This window comes from Mercenaria mercenaria, unplaced genomic scaffold (genome assembly GCF_021730395.1).
Source record: "Mercenaria mercenaria strain notata unplaced genomic scaffold, MADL_Memer_1 contig_1796, whole genome shotgun sequence".
NCBI lineage: Eukaryota > Metazoa > Mollusca > Bivalvia > Venerida > Veneridae > Mercenaria > Mercenaria mercenaria.
In genome coordinates this window covers 39,301-60,944 of record NW_026459801.1, presented here as the reverse complement: position 1 = coordinate 60,944, position 21,644 = coordinate 39,301, and the positions used below count along the sequence as shown (strand labels likewise).

The window sequence follows — 21,644 nt, the reverse complement described above, 5'->3', positions numbered from 1 at the left end:
GCCCCTCGTGATAAAATTCCTTGGCATAAATGATTTTATTCAAAGACAAATCACTAAATGAAATATATTATTTCTTTGATTAAATGTAAAATCAATGTGATTTGATGTTTTCTAGGCAGACTCGTATTAAAGTCCCACTGAGAACAAACTATTTATATTGACTCGAATGATATTGATTCAGCGTTTTGTATATTTTGCAGACATCGCATCAGGCTGTAAATGTTTGGCAATTGAATACAATGTATAGATAAATGTCGCTCCAAAGCCAAACTTTGTTTATTAAATATAATTTTATTCCTCTTATTCATATATAGTATTATCTATTATATTTTCTGGGATCATGAAGTCAATTCAGATGTATAATACTGTTTTGTTCCATTTTACTACATAGCCTGTCCTATTGGTACATACGGACAAAATTGTAGCAGATCTTGCACAAATTGTACGCATGGCAGCACCTGTAACAATGTGGACGGAGCCTGTCCTAGAGGATGCAATCCTGGATACAATTGGGCCGCCAACAAAAGATGTAACACAGGTATGTTGTCAAGACCCTCAGTTTTAAAAGTTCGAAATTTAATGACATGTTTGTAATGCAAACGGTAACGTCTGATGAAGATGGTTAAGCCTCTATATCGTTGCTTTCCTTTATTGAAATTCAAAATACATGTAATATCTTTTACTGTGATGTCGCCCGATAAAAAACTTTCTAACGTTACTTTTACAGGGATGAACATGCAATTATGCTATTTGTATTTTTTTATTTTTCCTGAATGTTTTTAAATGATTTTCGGTCCGAGCAAAGTTTTATGCAAAACTTTGCACCTTCTAGAATTTCAAACATTCAAACCTACGTTTTCGTAACTCCATGAACAGAAGAGATATCATGCACGCCAATTAAATAAAACAGCTTTTTCTGGAGTTTTCAAAATAACAAAATATCGAATGAAACAAAACACAAAGCCATAATCAAAAAACGCAGCCTCCCCAAAACTTGTCATAGCATGGAGAAGTGCACACGACCAGCAAGGCAACACAGAAAAGTACAGCACAAATAAAAGAACACAGAGGGGCACCGCCCTTGAACGGTCAGCATCTGTATACCGCAAAAACATTTAAAAACTATTTTATTGCGCTTCACACAGTCGCAGGTAAATCACACATTTTATTCTATTGCATATTAGAGACATTTAACAGTTTAACCATTAAGCATTCTAAAGAGGTAGATTTTCAATTCTTTTTTGAAAGATTGTTCATTTTTAAGGTATTAGGCCCCTAATAGTAATGTTTAAAAAAATGGCATTTGCTTGGTATATTCTTACAGTTGACCGTGTTTTGCACTTTGTTGCAAATTTTTAAAAACTTTTACCGTGTCGTTGTCTTATAAATTTTGTGTAATTTAAGGTATTTCCTCAAGCTCAAGTATAGACAAATTTCAATGTGGCAGCCTTTATCCAAAACGTTTGCAGAAAATTCATAATACCATTATTTTTATGAAAGAATCATCAAACTATTTGTCAGTATTTATAAAACTAAAAAAAATAAAAGTGTCAGTATCATATTTTCTAGGGTGCCTCAAGTAAACGGATTTAATAATACAGAATTATATCTCCAACATTGAAAATTAACGTTGAATCCTGCGGGTCTGTTTTGAACTTTGCTCACTTCATTCAAAAATAACTGTGGGGCAGAAGTAAAACTTACCTACATTTCTTCCATAATATGTAATCTAAAGAATGATGGCAAAATGGAGAACTTTTACCGCACGTAACTCAGTATTTTTAAAGATGTCTAACTCTACCCCTTCTATTTCAGAGGTAAATTCACTTTGAACAGCAAGAAATCGCTTATCAAATGAATATTTTCCATTTTTGTACAATAATTCAATACCAAGTCTTGAAAGAAGTAAAAAACTTATCGGAAAAAAAGAAAAATAAAGAAAAAAAAAGTTGGTCCCAGTGGAGCTTGAACCTACGCCCCCTGAAAATTGCAGTCAAAGTAGGTTTATGGTAGAAACTGAATACTCTTCAAAAAGGAGATACTCTATTATGGGCCTAATACCTTAATATATGTAATGTTACTACCAGTCTGGTTCAACAATAGCAAAGGAACTGTCTTGTTATTTGGACAGTAAACTTAATGTCATTTGAAGATCTTAGTCTGTATTTTTCTTGAACACACTTTAACGAAACACTCAAATAAGATGGAGCTTTTCCATGCAGAGCACGGGATAAAAGAAAAAGAAGTTTTAGCATAATTCTTGCCCTTACAGACAGCCAATTAGGAGATTTTAGAATTTTTGTTGTAGGATGCCCATCACGATCATTGGTAACAATTATGGCTGCTTGGTTTTGCATTCTCTGAAGTATGTTGATCTGATAGGCAGGGATATGGCGAAAAGGCAATTGAAAGTGTCAAGATGAGAATAAATAAGTCCATGCATCATGATCTCTGTCGATTTTTGTGTCAGATGTCTTTCAGATTGATTTCTTAGCTGGACATGCGCTGTCTGACATTTCCTTCTTATATGCATATAGAAAATAAGAGAACAGTCCATATACATACCTAGGTCTCTTACATGACAAAAACAATTCACAGTACATTCACCAACATTCGCACTAGAGATGTTTACTTTTGCTTATTGATTTTTAGTTCCACATAATTATGATGATCTCAGTTTTTAAATTGTTCATTTTAAACTTGAATTTTGTCATACACAAGACCACATCTCTAAGACATTCATTTAGTTGTTGTAGAACGCTTGTTTCATTCTTTATATTTCCAGCTTGAATTCTGAATGATATTTTATGGTCGTCTGCATCCAAACAATTCATTCTAGTATTTCTGAACAGCTTTGTTGAGAGCAGCGATATACATGGTATAAATGACGGGACCTTCACAAGAGCACTGAAAAAGCATAATTGAGAACCACTCTCATTGTCCTTTCCGTCAAAAAAGATTTTACCCAGTTTAATTGAGTGTATTTAATCCCAAAGTAATCATGAAGAAATTGAAGTACTATTGGAATATCAACGGTATCAAACACGGCACTGAGATCTATCAGAACCACGATTGTTAAAATTTTTGGAAACGCCAGGTGATAATGATCTATATGTAATTTCAGCTAGAGCAAAGAACTGTGTATTTGCTTTCAGTTTATGTGTAGGTAAACGTCAAGTTTACATATTGTTGACTTTGATTCTTTGATTAGTTTAATGGCTTCATTTTCTAAGAGTGATTCAAACTCACTAATTGTCGCGTTATTCACTGGCATGTTTAACATTTCGGACTCGATATTTGACGCTTTAAATATATAATTCAAGTCCTTTCTCAGCTTGGTATTTTTATCAGCAAAGAACCGCAAAATGTAACATCATTGGTGTGTGATGGTAGAGGGTTGTGCTTCGTGCGATCGAGAAAACAGGAAGTTACATCGTACAGTTTCTTTACATCGCCTTCTGTCTCACGGGTTAAGACTAATAGTATTTATTCTTTGATGTTGCTATGGCAGCAGTGTAACTATATCTGACCCTTTTGTATGTTTATTGTCTGTATATCTGGTTCTGCAAGCTATCATCGCATACAGGTTTCCAGATTCTACTTATGACAGATTTCATAAGTAATGGGTGGGGAAGACACTGATCCACGTAACAACTGACAAAGTAATGGTCGCAGATGAAATAGTCAGATAACACGGTGTGTATGCGTATCGGTCCTTCTCAGTGGTAAATAAAAAAAAGCGGATCCCTGTCTGTTCGCGCACATGACACTCTTTGTGGTAAACAATGAACTCCAACGTCAGGGAGCTCAGAAAATCAAAATTTTCGTCCTGAACACAGGTTTTTGCATAAAAACATATGAACCACGAGAAGACATTGCATTTTTATTGTTATATTTGTGTTATCATTTGACACAACTCCAAACGAAGATGGAATGTAGCCGGAAATACTGGCTCGGATGAACAGTGTGCGATGATTATGAAACTTAAGTACGACTTTCCTTGAATATAGCCATTATCTAATAACTTAGATAAGAAACCGTTGATCCTGTCTTATTTGTACATACACAATATGTGGTTATTTTCATCATATTTCCTTGGAAAGGCTCTACTTTCGATTTTGTTAATGCATGGGATCCCTCAGTCGGCTCAATTGTGCCTCACAGGATCCCTCTTGACTGCACACGGCACGGGAACCCTCTCGGACACAATTAATTTTCTATCGGCACCGGCGCCCGCTCAATTTAACTTCAGTGTCAATTAGAGTTATGTTATGGTGTTTGTATTTAAAAGCACCACAATAATGATAGGTTATTAGCTATGTACGAGCTTTGCAGCGCAAATAGATTGCACGACTTTAGGAGCGCAGTATTCTTCCGTTAAAGAAAGAGTGCATATTTACCGAAGCAAAGAGGATAACCGTTTCATTAAATACGCATCCAATGTAATGAAACTACTGTCATTTTTTTCAAAAGACTGAATATCAAGATTGACAAAACTGAACTAAATAAAAGAATTAATGCCACGACACTGATTAAATTACGTGACGCATCCGATATGAAAGTCAGGCGTCAGTGTATGGAAAAATATTGATGTTTCCGGTACTTACCGATATTACTCATCGGAGAGTAATAATACAGACTTGTGTGCTCAGGCGGACGGGGGTTTGTTATGGTACAGATGTGTCGCGGAATGCCCCCTTTTCAGACTAGCTATGCATGAATGGCCCCTCTTTTTCTTTGTATCAAATCAAATTATACAAATTCTAGCTTAAAAGTAACTTGAGTATCACTAAGGTATAGGTAAATTTGATAATAAAATTTAAATATGCATGTTATGTGAAATTGCTGACTTAGTTTCAATTTAAAAGCATATTAAGGGAAGTAAAAACACCATGATATATTTCCCTTAGAAAAAAAAATGTTGTTTTCAATAAGAATACCATCTCAAAATTTTAACATTGAAGTTGAGGGTGCCAGTTTCGATAGAACATTTTGTCGAAGAGGGTTCCCTGCCGGCTGCAGAGAGTCAAGAGGGATCCTGTGAGGGATCCCGTGCATTAACGAAAACGAAAGTAGGGCGTTTTTAAGGAAACATGATGACAATAACCACATAAAGTGTATTTACATGTAAGATGGGATCAACGATTTCACAACGAAGGTACTAGATATTTGCTATATTCAAGAAAAGTCGTATTTAAGGTTCATAAACATCGCACGATGTTCATCCAAGCCAGTACCCTCCGTCTACATTCCATCTTCGTTTGGACTTCTGTCAACCGATAAAACAAATGTTACGATAAAAAAGCAATGGTATAGATCGCTACCTCTTCCCATGGTTTATATATTTTTATGCAGAAACCTGTGTTCGGGACGAAAAAGATGATTTTCCAACCTCCCTGGCAAAGCTCCGACGTTGGATGTCATTGTTTACCACAAAGAGTGTCCTGTGCGCGAACAGAGAGAGATCCGTTTTCTCATTTTCCATAGAGTTGGATCCGATATGCATATACACCGTGGATAAGGACTCTGTTACATTTGTACTATTTACATTTATCTCTTTTTCAAGTGACAATCATTTCCGAAATATGACCACTATTATTCTAAAGTCACAGGACAGTATAAATTAGAAGTTATCCTCACCAGGTGAATCCCTAACACATGCAATGGCAACAGAAGGTGTCCGAAGGTGGTTGAGAGACTGTGAACTGTTATACAGCCAATCCGCTCGCCAGCGATTCAGAAGATGAAATTAAACTTCATAAGGCCGAAAATCAGACCATCAAGAAACGTTAATCAAAGTCCGTCAAACGTCTTTAATCGGCCTGCAAGCTGTCTTCTTCAATGGCTTCTTCTGGTGCGTTATCACACTGGATAACCGGCTATCCTGACGCCCGCTGGAAATGTAACTTGTAATGTAAATGTAAATTGTTTTGTTTATGAACAACCTATAAAAAATTTTATCATCTGGTTTAACCGATGTGTCCTTTCGAAACACCTGTGTAAAGTTTCCGGGTTCTACGTTGTATAAAAAAGTATATTAGCCGTTAAATAAGCATGGTCGGAAAAAAAAAAGACTGTCGAAAACGGCCGCTAGTGCTGTTGTTGAACTCGAATGTTAACATGTATAGACTATCCATTAACTCTGATGATTTTGAGTACTTTTGTATGTATTAATGGCAGTGATTTGACAGAAACGTAATTATTTTTAGAAATAGTACTTTCATTTCAAGAGGGTTTAGGACTATATTCCTTCACACCCGGGCTGAATGTTAACCTAGTTCACGCGTTCTTGCCATTTTTCCGCATTGCGAAAGCCAATCATATATTTTTGTGCAGTTACACCGAAGTAATATAGTACATATTGCCATTTTGCCAGCTTTTGATGGTGGAAGAAAACTACTACAGGTGCCTCCGGGCTACTCACGCGCCATTTTGTATGCGAAAGCAATTATTCATCGGTAAATTAATTATCACCGTATGACCACGCTTTTTTTGATGATAAGAAACGTGTACTCTGTGTCTTAAGCAGGGTTTCCGCTGCAATTCGCCAAAGTTGCCAATGGCGAAAAAAATAAAAAATTGGCGAAAAAAGTTTTTGCCATATATATATTTTATAAAATGTGTATATCTTTGTCTTAAATACTCTCTATCTAGCCTAAAAAATCAAAATTACCCGCGGCCGTTTCCGTTCATAATACACAATACACAGCGTGTCACCAATCGAGGGATTAAGTTAAGACTATTTGACATTAAACTAATGTTGATTTAGAAGTTTACATGTAATTTAAATGTAGTTTTGAAAGTACAAATGGTAACTCTATGCTTGCCGATGTTTGTTTTTACTAAGATAACGCCGATTCACGCTCTGACACGAGATCACGCGAGATTACAGCCAGTAGCCATTCTGTGTATTTTATGCTTCTTTGTTATTAATCAGTTATTTCTTAACATGGCAGCCACATGTAGCTTTAATTAACATATAACAATTTATATCGGAACTCTTCTTTGTTTGTTTATGATCTTACACAGTGAGATATCAAATCAAACCGCATGAAAGTAAAAGTTCTACTATACGACAAAATATATTTCAAATTTTGTCTATGCATGCAGGAATTGCCAGTCTGACACAAAATGCTCTGTGTTAAAGAGTTTTTTGTTATACTGACATTGGGGGTGGTCATTAAGGAATGGATATCACTAATACTTGTATCATCGGTAACACATGTTTTAAGTTTAAAAATCAGTACTTAAAAATCAGTCCATGCATGTAGAATCAGAGCCCGGACTAACCACCTCGGGCGGGCAGACGGACGGATGGACGAAAGGACGAAAGGTACAAAGCAACATCTAGACCCTAAACTAAAAGGACAATGATAATGAAATCAACCAGAATTACTCGACATGGCAATAAGGAGCATACATAAGTATATACAAACTGTTTAGACCAAACGGATACAAAGTATACATAAAGAAGAGACACTACGGGGCATATAACATGTCTACAAGACAGTTTTTGTACTTCTATGCTGCTGTTTTCTCGATAGCCGACAGCTGACTTCAACGACTGCCTATTTCAAATACAGCGGCCGTTTTGGACAGTCATTTTTACTGGACCATGCCTACTTAACGGCTAATATACTTTTTTCAAGAATAACGTAGAATCCGGAAACTTCACACAGATGTTCCGAAAGGACACATCTGTTGAACCAGATGATAAAAGTTGTTCATAAACAAAATTGCGCAAAACTTTGGATGTTTGCTCGATTGTTCAAACTGAAGAAATTGTTAGCGAATATCTCAAATTGTAACGATCATATCTGACCCAGAAATTGTAAATTGTAAATGTAAGCCATGGTCATTCCTTGACAAAACTGTCTTGTTGATTTGCAAGAATTGGCTTTGTTTTAATATAAATAAATAAAAAACTTTACCTACCGATTTACAGCAGGGTTACATTTCCAGCTGTGTTACATTTCCAGCGGGCGTCAAGATAGCCGGTTATCCAGTGCGGTTTTCAGCAACCCTTCTTCTTTTCATGGTCATTCAGACTACATGCTCACATTTCTTGCCAACAGGGGCGGCAGGTCTTTTTGAGTCTACAACAACTTCTCCTCCAGACCAGTCGCATATGGTTCATGCTTCGCTTGCTGATTGTTCGATCTCTTCCAGTGTTCTTGCCCTTACGCAACAGGTTCCAGTGACGTCAGACCGGGTCAACTCGCAGTCAAGAAATAGTGGTCCTACGGAACGAGTTTCTTTGGAAATGCCATAAAGACGAAATAGATGAGCTTCCGGATGTTCTGGTCGGCAAGGTGACCCTACTTCCACTGATCCTTCAACAGCTCATTTGCTGACAGTACCCGTAAAAACTATTATAGAGCCTTTTGTAGGTGGAAAAACTAGGCTTTTTAATAGCTTGGGTAGTGGGGACATTTTGCCCGCCAGGACATTGCCGGTCGCGATATATCTCTTATAATTGAAACAAAGTGCTTCTTAGTATAAACATACTTTATTTACAGAAAACCATGAAATATTTACAAAACATTTATTTAGGAATTGGACAGAAGGCTGTAATAGCTTACGGTTGTCCTCTCCTTAAAGTGCTTCTTCTTCAAAACCATCGAGAAATCCTTTTATAGTATTAAATGGTTTCACAAAATTAATGGATTCTTTTCGCCTACTAAATCTTCTTTAGTATATAACGTTTTACAGTCTGCAAAACGTATTTTAGTAAAACCAGTAGTAAAGAAAGATTCTGTTACTGTTGATATTTTACATTCTGTTTACAATAACTTATATTCAGATCGTAATGCAATGTCTCAGAAAATTATTTGTGCATTTCTATTATCATTCGCTGGGGTTTTGAGAAGTTTAGAATTGTTCAAAATAAAAAGAAGTAATTTTGTTTTTCATAATACACACATGGAAATGTTTATCTAATCTAGTAATACTGATCAGTATAGAGACGGTGCTTAGGTTATTATATCTAGAACTGGGACTGTTTTGTGTCCAACTGGGAAATATGAAAGTTGGATCAATATTTCCACTGATTCTGCTACCTACATATTTTGCAATTTAAGTGCTTCTAAATCGGAATATAAATACAGAGAAGTGAATAGATCAATTTCTTATTTAATTTTAGGGGACCTTTTAAAGCACTTTCGCCACATATAGCAGATATTAGTAAATACTGTTTACATTCTCTAAGGTCTGGCGGTGCTACTGCTGCCACTAATAAAGGTGTTAAAAACAGTATGTTTAAGAGACACGGTCCTTGGATCAGCGAAAAGGCCAAAGATTGCTATGTCAAGGACAGTGTGGAAGAACGTTTATTTGTTTCCCAGTGTTTGGGCTTATAGATTTATATAATGTTATATAAACATGTTTTTCTGTGAAAGGCCAGGACACTGTGGAATACTGGTTATATATTTCCCAGTTTTCGGGTTTATTGATTATATAACTTGCATATTACGTTGTTTATTTGGAACACGTGAACGGAACACGTACAGTTAGATTTGTTATTCATTCCCGTTCTTTTGACTCAGTTGACAACCAAGTCGTTTATAACACATTAAATAATTATAATTGATTTAAATATTCTTTAAGTTATTATTTCAAGGATGTAATTACAATATTTTACATTAAATATAGTGATCACGTTATGTCCGTGTGGGTATGATTTGAGGGGACAAATTTTCCATATTTCTATCTTAGAAAATACACGCCCATGTCTGTATGTTAAATGTCACTGTGGGGTTTACATGTTTTACTTGGAATTATATGGACAGACGTTAAAATATTTTATTCGCATATAAACGTCTATTATAATTTCTCTAACGATATATTTCTCAAGTTACTGAATGTTGTAAGTGGTGGGTTCATTGTCAACATGATTGGTGTTAGAATTATTCAACAGACAGTTACATACTTATTTTGATGATTCTTTGATTTCTATATTTGTTCCAAGTTTGTGGTTCTGTAGACTTGTTTTTTTTCTCTTACTTCAAACTGAGGACGACGGGCACTTTACATCTTTTGCGAAGTTTTCCGTAAACAGGGTATATGTAATGAAACAAAGAATTTAATAACATGTGTTATATATTGAGTACTCACTCTGATAGTTGAGAATAAGTCATTTCAGACGCATGAACTGTATGTCTGAGATATTAGGCGTAAATTATATATTAAAAGTATGTGATTGGAGTATGCAAAACTTTGATGAGATGAACTAATTCATTGTGATATCTATTATACAGTTTTAGAGGAATAGAATACCGGCTTCTACTATAGTAGTTGATAGTGTGTCATTCTGTTTGTCTGTCGTCCATGTAGAATAACCTAAAATAGTGTCCGGTCATCTGCCAAAACGATACATAACAATAGAGACAGAAAGCTTTGGTAAGGTTTAGGCTGTTTTATATTGACAAACATGTATGAAGTCTTTTCATTGCGCATACTCATGATAGAATACATCATTGGTTTCTATGTCAGTGTGTCCATATGGTACGTATGGATTGGAATGCAATCAAACATGTGGAAACTGTGCGACAGCGACAACCTGTAACATTGTAAATGGAATATGTCCAAGAGGATGCTCAAGCGGATTCAAATGGAATGACGTATTTTGTAGAACACGTGCGTATTATCGCCACTTATTTAGTTGTTAAGATGTGTTCAATATCAAATCACTGCCGCCGTAGGCCAGCCCGTATTGCCGAATATCTCAATTGCAGTTAGGTTTCTGTCGTGGCCAATTCACTTATTATGTCTTTTAGTTCGATATCCAACGAATTATGTAGAAAACGTTTATATGAAGACGCACTTTAGTTGGAAGGTCGATCGTTCTATTCATCAAACAAAAAATAAATGCTAATATGATCCACAGGCAGAATAAGAAGCCCATTATCTAGGTGGTAACATGCAGTCTATTGTCTTTGTTAATATATCGGTGTGGCCGGATTGTTTAGGTTTGTCGATATTACAGGAAATATAAATGTCGTTTTCATGCATATTATAATTAGACCCTTGACTTCCATTATTGCTCGTCAAATTATTTATTTGTTCTCATTGCTGTTACAGAATATGGTTTACTACTATATATATCATCAAATGCCTCTTAGAATAGTCAGACAATGTGCGCCATGAATAGATACTGATATCAATTTTCTATTGGTATTTGGAATTGAATACACCGTATATAAAATAAGGGTAGTAGATATCAGTGTTTGAACTTTGCAAAAGACAGCCGAAGACCACCTTAATTGCAGCAGAACTCACATAAACATAAAGACCTGAAAAAAAGCATGAGGTTATCATGTATTGGTTTGTGTCCTAAAAAAACGATTTACAATATATGTCATTTATTAGAATCTGTAGTCCATACATAGCTAAACGTGAATCCTTGTCACACGAAAATACGAGCTAATTTTCCAAACCATTACCATACTTGCTTTGTGGCAAAAATTAGAGGACATGCAGGAGTCAAACAATGCTGCATTTTATAAAAACATTTTCCGTACCTACTCATTATAATTAAAATAAAACTTTTCTGATGAATAAGGCCTCTGTTGCTTGGTATATGCTTGTAAAGCTAACAGACGACATTTGCAGTTTCACATTGAAGCGACTTCAGGGCACTAATATTGTTAATATTAAATGAATGTTTGTCAAAAGTTTTGAAAATGTCGGTTCACAAAATCCGCATTGACAATAGTTTAAAAGGAAAATATGGCCTTCTGTTTTGTGACTTTCCTTTCTCTTTGGCCCAACTCTATTCAAACTAACAACTTCTATCTTACTAAATGAGATCAAATTCTCTTTGAACACTTGTGTAAACCTAAGAAATTTACATTTGAAAATTTTGATCCTAGAAGAATTATTTGCATTGCATATATTATGAAAAATGCATAACAAATAGGGGTATTAACGTAGATTTTTTTCTGTGCTAAACGAAGCTCATGAAGCTCATGTTCTGACTAGTTTTATTTTGATAGGTAGAGGTTCTGTTGTCCGTTGTCGTATTCGGAACAGATAAAATTCGTTACACCGATAGTAGATAAAAATACTAGGTTTTCCAATGAAAGAAGGTTCAGCTGATATTTCCATTACAAAACGTGGCGTTACTGACTTTGGTGTAATTTGATACATTCTTGTGGTGGTGGTCGAACACTTACGCTGCAATCTGTCGAGTAAAACTTGGTGATTCAACTGAATCGACACAAATGGATTGTGTTTGAATTTGAAGCTTTTAAAGGCTTCACTTAATGTTATTATTTTAATTTGTAGACCTTTAATATCTTATTATAAATGTTGAGATTTGTTTTGAGAAAATGGTTGTTCATTATTTGTAATCGACTTCCACGTAATAAGACTAAATTTCTGTAAACTCATCTATTTTGTAATACCTAAATTAAGGTAAAAAACAAAACAATTAAAGTACGAAATATTATGCTTAAAGCATCACAAAAAAAACATTGTGAATCTGGTTGAATAAATACTAATGAGTAAATAACAAAATGTTTAAATACAAGTTGCAAGAATTAGGTTATTGCTTTATCATCGAGTGTTGTTTATTTGAATTTAGGGTGAAGGGGGGTGGGTGGGGGTGGGTGTTCCATCGGTATCAGGCGAAATATTCTATTGTTATTTATCGAAACTTCATTAGCGCGTGAATATCATTTATTATTTGTAAAGCTATCAATAGTAACACCTATGAAAACTTTCGTTTAATGGCTATTTTAATATATAAAGGAACACAAAATCGAGCTTTATAAAACGCGCCTTGTTATCATAAATTTCGTCGATGCGTGCTCGACGAAAATCAGATTTGTCACCATATTGATTGTTAGTATTAATTTTTTCCTGGTGCTATATTATTATTATATTATTATACCAGATTAATATAGCGCCCTTTTCATGATAAACACGTTCGAATGCTCTTTATATATAGCAAATGCAGCCACACAGGGCGCGAAATTCATTCTCTAATAGTACAAACAGAGTGATCTGACCAGAGTGACAGAGTGAGATAAAGCCCTCAGAACAGATAGAATAGAGAGAAATCCTTTTTAGATGCAGGCCTGTCCGGCTAATTTAGCCTAGCAGTCTGGTTCTTTAACGTGCCCGGTGTATAGCACTGATACACGCGAAGCCCTCTTTCCTGGGAAGAACGTGTGCATGCCTCTTAGATAGGTGGAAGACACTCAAGAGCATCTAAGAAATTTCATGTGCCTGGACCGGGATTCTAACCCGGGACCTCTGGAATGACAGTCAAGCGTGTTACCACTAGACCACCTATCTGCGAAGAAACAATAATTATTCAGTATCTATGTTAAATTTGCATTCAGTCATCTTCGGTCTATTTAAATAATTATTTCCTTGTGTTTATTTTTAAATCGCAAACTCTAAAGTGTCATCCCCTTTGTAGAATCTTTAATCAAAAATGAACTATTTTTGTATATGCTTGCTAAAACATCCGTTTTATGTCCAATAAGTTATATATTCTGTTATAGCTATACTCAGCGATACACAGCTTTCAAACACATGCAATTCGTCTATAATATTTAGATCCAAAACGCCGCTAAAAGAACTAAACCTCAAAATGTGACATTTTTGTGAATTTAAACAGTTACTTTTTGTTGAAATACTGAGAACATTTGCAATGGTTTTAAATCAAGATACTTGTAAGTGAATTATCCTGTAGATATTATTACGGTTAAAACGTTTTGAGAAATGGATCATGCATTCCTTAAAAGCCAATAGATTATTCCTGAAGAAAACCATTACATTGTATCGTATTTGTCTTCGTTTTTTGAGTCGGCTAAACGATGAAATCGTTTTGACGAGTCCTTGCTATCCAACGATTCTCTAAGTCTAAACGGACCAAATAACACAGTGAAGGGATGTAGTTCCATTAGATTTCTCAAACTTCAAACAGTTCACTGCATGAATGAAGTTAAGTTGTGTGAATTCCCTTTGCTATGACCAATATACGATGTAATCTGTCATGTTTATGACTTGTAATTGTGCAATACTCGAATGTAACTCATTAAGCATAAATGTGCATTTTATGAATTGCGCAGGCTTACAAAGCTTGCGTAACATCCAGCGAAAGACAAAAAATAGTTCCACAGGGCTCCAGATAAGATGCGTATTAGCGTAAATTACGTATAGAAATAATGCAAATACGCATGTCTAATAATTTCTAAGCATATAAAAACGTATATAAAATTACAGAAATGCACACAATGCTTTTTTAAAAACAAAATCTGAATCGTCTGGATGCGTTAGGTAACATAGCCGATCCCGATCAGCCTTAATTCTCACACATTGAACGTATACACGCATCGTATGATTTTTTATAAACTTTGCGTGGGTTTCTACACACACACATGAATTTTGCAGTCAGTAAACGGATAAATTATCGGAAGAAGAAGCTCTTACTGGTTTGTTTAGTTAGTACAGATATTAAAAATGATTTTAATTCTTATTTTTCGAGAAATAAACAAATCGGCGAAACATTAAATTGTATTTTCTTGTAGTTTTTGAAAACGAAAGTAGATCGTCTATGTTTGGCAGCGAAACGAAATAACTTTTTTATGAAAAGATTTAAATAAGAGGTAATTTAACCGTAAACTTCAATGTCAGATACTGCCAATTGCTGCTAAATGTCTTCGTATCATCACAATTTGTAAAATATATTGTTCAAACTGGAGAAAAGTGTAATCGTATCCGGATATAATATTTTGGGTAAATATCGAGCTGTGTTATGAAATTTTGAGAAAAAAACTAAAAACAAACTGAAACTGGTAGACTATACTGTCAGTACATCAATCATTAGCCGACTCAGGCCATTCAGGCCTTTGATTATATTTTTAGTCTTTCGAAAATATGGACTTCTTTCAATATTTCTGAACAAAAGAATTCCGATTAAGCTGGTGATAGGGAGCGTTTAAGATTTTGATCATTTCATTACCTCTCATGATAAGTCTTAGTTTGCTACTGTTTTATAAGTATGTTGCATGCTCTGTCTTCTAGTTTTCTAGCCCCTAACTGATTTGATTGCTATCATTTCACAATCAACATTGCTGTACAAATGAATGGCTCTCTATAAATCAAAATAATTAAAACACAAGCGGTTAACCGAATTCGGTATATAATTGCAGCATGCATCTATTGAGTAAATACATACTGCAGTTATGTTAAAGCTGCATTTTTAAATTATCTCTTGCAACTAATATAAGGGTAATGCAGTACTTGTGTTAAATAAATTGTAAATCAACATTGACCAAATGTTTCAACGTGGAAATCTGTTTTGTAACTATCATTTCTGTACAAAAATTTGAATATCATTTAAGACCAGTACAGCCAATTTAAAATATCTGTTAGATTATTGGTCACATGAGTAATGCAGTGGTAACCAAGACTAAAGTTAGGCTGCTATAGTTATAGGGTAGTAACTTCTTGAAACAAGCATCAAAACATTATGATGAAGCAACAGAGGATACTTTGAAACATTATCTTGGACAGGGTAGATCTATCGAAACTCTATGTAATTACTCCTTGGTATCGACTTTCTGGTAATGTGGTTGTATTTTGCATTTTGTACATTCTGAACAAATAACATTATCCTGTTTATTCCAATTTTTGCTGTTTATAGCAGTTTAGCGAGTTTTGCTTTCGACTTGCGATGAATTGATAGACATACCCCTATTATTTGCACACAACTAAAGACATCTTCCAGGTCTCAGATACGTAGCGTTTACGTGTTTTGGGGGTGGAGGTCATGTCTACGTGCTGTGAGATGCCATTTGGGGAGTCCCCGTTTTTGGAATGTCTCATTCAGATTCGTTCTTGTTTTTGTTTTTGTGTGTTTCAAATGTTGGTAAATATACTTATATTTGAAAATCTGTATATGTAAATCCAATTGTAGAAAGGCAATTTATTAATATTTGAGTGAGTGAGTGAGTGAGTTGGGTTTTACGGCGAATCGACACAAAATGGTCATATATCGCCGAGAAGAAGTCATATTGCAAACGCCAACTGTAAAGCCTAAACATTGATGTAAAAATGTAAAGCATACCTAAAAACATCCATGTAAAAATGTAAAGAACACTATGAATAATGTAAAACATATCTAAAAGCATCCATGTAAAAATGTAAAGCATATCTAAAAACAGTAATGTAAAAATGTATGTACGTTTGTGTTAAAATATCAGCTGCAAACATAATAATATTGCAAGATGTAAATAAAAACAAGAAGTGTTAGATCTTTTGATATATTCCTATCTGCTTTAAAAACGATAAAATATTTCCAACTGAAACGTTGTCAAATAGTTCTCTCAAAGATTGAACGTCATAATATGTACTGCGTTGTGTAGCAAAGTCCACACAGTCGATTAAAATGTGTTTAATAGTTAGCGGTGTTTGACATGGTACACATCCGGGTTGATCTTCTTTATTCAAAAGGCAAGAGTGAGTCAAACGGGTATGGCATATTCGACAGCGAGAAAGATATTAATATTTGAATTCACCTATTTGCGGATGAAGTGAGTCGTTTATAAACATTAACAAATAGTTACTTCCAATTCAATAAATGACTTATCAACGGTATATCAAGATATTGATATAAACAAATTACCCATGCTTTCTGCAGTATACCAAACGGTTTTGCTAGTTTTTCATTCAAACTTTAATGTTGCCAAACATTTATAGTTTTGATCGGATTATTTATCACTAAGGAACAAAAAAGTGTTGTTGTTTCTCGCAATCTAGGCGCTTTAAATTACTGTATAGAACCAAAATGTACTATCTGATCTCTTATTTCACTACAGGCTTGTTGCAGTACTAGGGGTATAGTACTGAAGTACCAGTACCAGTACTTGCACATTTATGCAGTACCAGTACTAGTACCAGTACTAAATTTTGTCCGAGTACTGCATTACCAGTACTTTTAATTTTACGAGTAATGCAGTGCCAGTACCAGTACTTTCTTGAGGTCAGTTGTTATGGGTACTTGCAATAAACTGACTCATCATAAAACATTACATTTTCTCAGCTATTTTATTTCTAACTTAAATCTAGTGCATATTACATTAGTGCGAGAATATCATTTATGTATTTGTTTAACCTTGAACACAGCACTTTATGTATAGTTGTTCATGTTTAAACACTTGTTAACTTTTTATGCATTTTTAGCTTCTGAATTGCATTTGATCATTATAAGGTTATGAAATGTCTCGTCATTCATCCGGCACCTATCTGGCCGAAATATCTTGCCAGCTATAGAAAAGAGTCGCTCTACTCATATGATGTTATTACTGGTTGGGATTTCTTTGTCTTTTGGTCGTCACCTGCTTTGTTGGTACATGTCATCATATACTCCTCCCTGTGCTTGCACGGTAATATTGAAAAGCAAACATGATTGACAAACTTCATTGAAGACAAAGGCTTGTGTGTTTGTTTGTTTTGGGTGGCAGCATTCTTATGCAAAGATAACAATACAGTTAATTACCACACTTATGTGCATAATAGATATCTGGGAATACAACTCAAATGATATGCATCCATTGTTCTTATTAACACCTTTTTCTATTGTATATTGTATTGTTTTGTCACAGTATAAGACAATGTCTAAGGGATGTTAACATAAAGTTATGACATTTCATTGATATTTGTTATTGCTAGTGCCAATATTAAATATTTCAAATCATTCAATATGTAAAATCTACTACTTACTTTCAAATGTTTGATGAAGTTAGAAGACACCTTCAATGATCCAGATATTTCAGAAGGGCAATGCAAGCATTTTGCTTTTCCGGTAGTTTGAAAAATTTGTTCCAGCTCATTTTCAAATTCTGAAAAAAAACATCCACATATCCAGAGAGGCCAGCAATGACTGTTTCATACAAAAAATAAGTTACTTTACTCTTAATACTTTACTATTTATACTGAAAACTGAGCGAACTGACCATTTCATTGTTATTGATGACAGCTCAAATCAGTGCAGGATTGCTATTATATTGCTATTATACATTCAACAGCAAAACAGGTTTATCCCATAATTGCTGTTCTGTGATATATGCTTCAGTCATATCAATAAATATGATTGCTTAAAGGCATAACATCTAAATTATATTAAAGGCAGCATGTGTTAGATGCTAAGTTATAAAGGCACCATTTCATGAAAATAGTACAATTTTTTGAAAATCAAAACAACAAAGAAAAAAAAACAACAAAAAAACAAAGTACTGGTTGAGTACTGCAGTACCAGTACCACTTTTTTGAGACAGTAATGCAGTATCAGTAACAGTAGTCGCCAAATTGTGACCAAGTAATTTAGTAGCAGTACCAGTAGTTGCTAAAATGGCTTCAGTAGTACTGCAGTAGCAGTACTACTGGTACTGCAATAAGCCTGTTTCACTATAACACACTACGAATGGAATTGCGGTTTAACAGATTGTTCTATTGTTTTGATTAAACTATCTTATATGGGTTTAAATTGGTACCTATAATTATTACTATGTTCTTATCAGCGTGTGAAACCGGACGATATGGGTATAATTGTTCATCATACTGCAGTATTCATTGTCTCAATGGCATTTCACAATGTGACAAAGCGACAGGGATATGCAAACAAGGCTGTGCGGCCGGATATATGGGACGTAGTTGTTCTACAGGTCATTAGATTTCAGTTTACTTTGTCTTGAAAATAATGGAAAATAAAAAGAACTAAAGAAACCTATATTTCATCATGATCATATTCAGATATTCAGTGAGATCATTTTAAACATATATCCAGAATATCTTACTAATTTCCACTACATAATAGTAGTTGCATAATATCGGTGTGCAATTTATTCGTCATGACATAACATTGAGTGATACGTATTTTAAATATCAAGCTATGCAGACTGATATTTTAGTATACATCTTTACGCTCTGTTTAGGGATTTGTGTTCATATACCGTGAAGTGTCATTCATCTGATAAGATTATTCAAGTAGTGAATACCATCGACTATTCAAGCTCTTTTGTAGCCATATTATTTTCTTAGAGCATGCTAGTCATCCACCTCTGATTCATGTGGGGAAGTTGGCAGTTACTTGCGGAGAACAGGTTTGTACTTGTACAGAATCCAGGAACACTGATTAGGTTAAGTGCCCGCCGTTACATGACTGAAATACTGTTGAAAAACGGCATTAAACCCAAAACAATCAATCAATCTTAGAGCATGCGACGGATGGACATGCATTGGTTGTTATTCAATCCTGATATTATCAGATATAATCTTTTATTCTAAACAGTTTGTGCCGACGGGAAATTTGGTCCTGGCTGTAACCTAAATTGTAGCGGCCACTGTTATAATGGTGAAACATGCACAAAAACTACTGGAAAATGTCTATATGGATGCGAGGCCGGATATATTGGTTTGAATTGTTCAACTCGTAAGTAAACAGCATTTCGTTCAAGACTAACTGATTTGTTCTAAAATGAAACATGGATTGTAAACATAGATGTCTAACTCTAACAGGTTAAATTTGTTGTTAAAGAGATAGTCGTATCAATGAAGCAAATGAGAGGTCACTAAACATGTAGGTAGACTTATTACAGGAAAATTTAATGGATTAATAACTGGACATAACTGGATATACCCTTTTGATTAAAACTTAAAATATTTTCCAAAACAGTTTAAATAACCATTATAAGTCTGTTATAGCTATAATCAGCGATACACAGCTCACAAACAGATTCAATTCGTCTATTATGTTCTGTTCTGTTCCTAAACGCCGTTTCTAAAAATGTAATTAAAGAATTAAACCTCAACATGTGACTTTTTCTTAATTAAAACAGTTTCTTTTAGTCGAAATACTGAGAAAAGTTTTACTGGTTTTAGTTTTAGATACAAGTGAATTATCCTGTATATTTTATTACAGTTGAAAACGTTTTGTGAAATGGATCATGCATTCCCTAAATGCAAATAAATTACTGCTGAAGAAAATCACTTCGTTGTATCATATATGTCTTTGTTTCTTTGGTTTTTTATCTAGTTATTTGAAATTATGGAGTTCATTCAATGTGTTTGAATGAAGGAATTCCGATTAAGCCGGTGATAGGAAGCGTTTAACATGATGATCATATTATTACCTTAATCTACCCGTGCTTGCTGTTCTTTTATTAGAATGTACTAGTATGCTGTGTTTTCTAGCACCTTACTGATTTGATTGCTATCTTTTCACAGTCAACATTGCTGTACAAATGAATGGCTCTCTTCAAACTAAAATATTTAAAACACAGCAGGTTATCTGAATTCGGCATATAATTGCAGAATGCTTCGATTGAATAAATACATACTACAATTATGTTGAAGATGCATTTTAAAAGTGTTCCTTGCAACAAATATATGTGTAATGCAATACTTAGCCATTCTTTTTAGTTATACCACTGGTATTTTGTTATGTACACAGTTGTCAGGATATCATCCTAGATCTATTTGAAAAAAAACAACATATTTTTAAGTACACTTTTACCGTGGCGAAATACTTTTCATGGTGTTTTGATAAGGCCGTAAGTATACTGCTTTTGTTTATCCGCGAACTGTACGAAATTCAGTACTAAAGATATTAAATGTTTCAAACGTACCCTTTTATTATTCACAATGGCTGAAACTCGAACGGTATACTGTTTTGTATCCAATTGCATGGGTCTGACGCCAAATAGATATAACAAAAGCAAATTGCAGTTTATTGTCCTAACTTGTTTGTTACTAATTTAAGCAAAAATTGATGAATGTACATGGTTCAATCTTGCATTGCCCAACAAAAAGCATCTTTAAGACATGTGTTTAAAGAGCAAATAATGTGTTTGACTTTCAACTCATTGTGAACGATTTTTATTTGTAACACAGCGTGCCCAAACGGTACATTTGGTGCAAACTGCAGCCGTCGTTGCCATTGCATAAACGGGACAGATTGTCGTAACACGGATGGTTTCTGCAAAAATGGCTGTGCTTTTGGATGGAAAGGACATACCTGTAGTGAAGGTATTTCGACAATGGTATCTGCAGTATATATAGAACTGGCAATACTTATTTCTTTTTAAATTTAGACATACTGTAACATGAATCTTTAAATATTGAAAAGGACCTCCCAGGCCAAGAGGTTAAGGCCACTGTTTGAATTACTAGCTCTTCACCGATGTGGACTTGAACCCCTCTTGCGGTGTAGTATTCTTCTTCCATGTGAGTAAGACAATGGCTTACGGGAGGTCGATGGTTCTATACAGATGCCTGCCCGTGTCCATTCCAAGTCATGGAAATCTGAATCTTCTTAGATGAGAGATATTAAAGTTTTTTACGTTATTACTTCTCACATTCAAACTGACTCAGTCTAGACAGAACAAAGATACAGTTGGAAAAGCCATTTCCCGAGACTGCAATCAACATTCCACTCCCCTCCCACCCCCTCGAAACAAAACCCTAAAAATGTTTTTTTATAAATGTAATAGATGCATGCATGATAGATGTGCATACGAAAACACATAGAAAACAGATAACATATATGTATTGTAGACAATAAAACGTAGATGAATCTAATAAATAAAGGAAATAAAGCAGAAAGGCACACCCTTGGGTCGTTCAGTGGCCAA

The 21,644-nt window shown here is 34.6% G+C and overlaps 1 protein-coding gene across 1 annotated transcript in view; it reads left to right on the top strand.

The window, feature by feature from the left end:
• Positions 1 to 391: 391 nt before the first annotated feature.
• LOC128551881 (multiple epidermal growth factor-like domains protein 10) overlaps positions 392 to 21,644 on the top strand; it is a gene marked incomplete at both ends in the record, with an annotated part of 60,189 nt that continues 38,936 nt past the window's right edge. Inside the window, 4 exons of the mRNA XM_053532816.1 lie at positions 392 to 538; positions 18,534 to 18,677; positions 19,304 to 19,444; positions 20,905 to 21,039. Of these exons, the coding sequence (XP_053388791.1) occupies positions 392 to 538; positions 18,534 to 18,677; positions 19,304 to 19,444; positions 20,905 to 21,039 (567 nt within the window). The remainder of the gene's footprint in view (positions 539 to 18,533; positions 18,678 to 19,303; positions 19,445 to 20,904; positions 21,040 to 21,644) is intronic.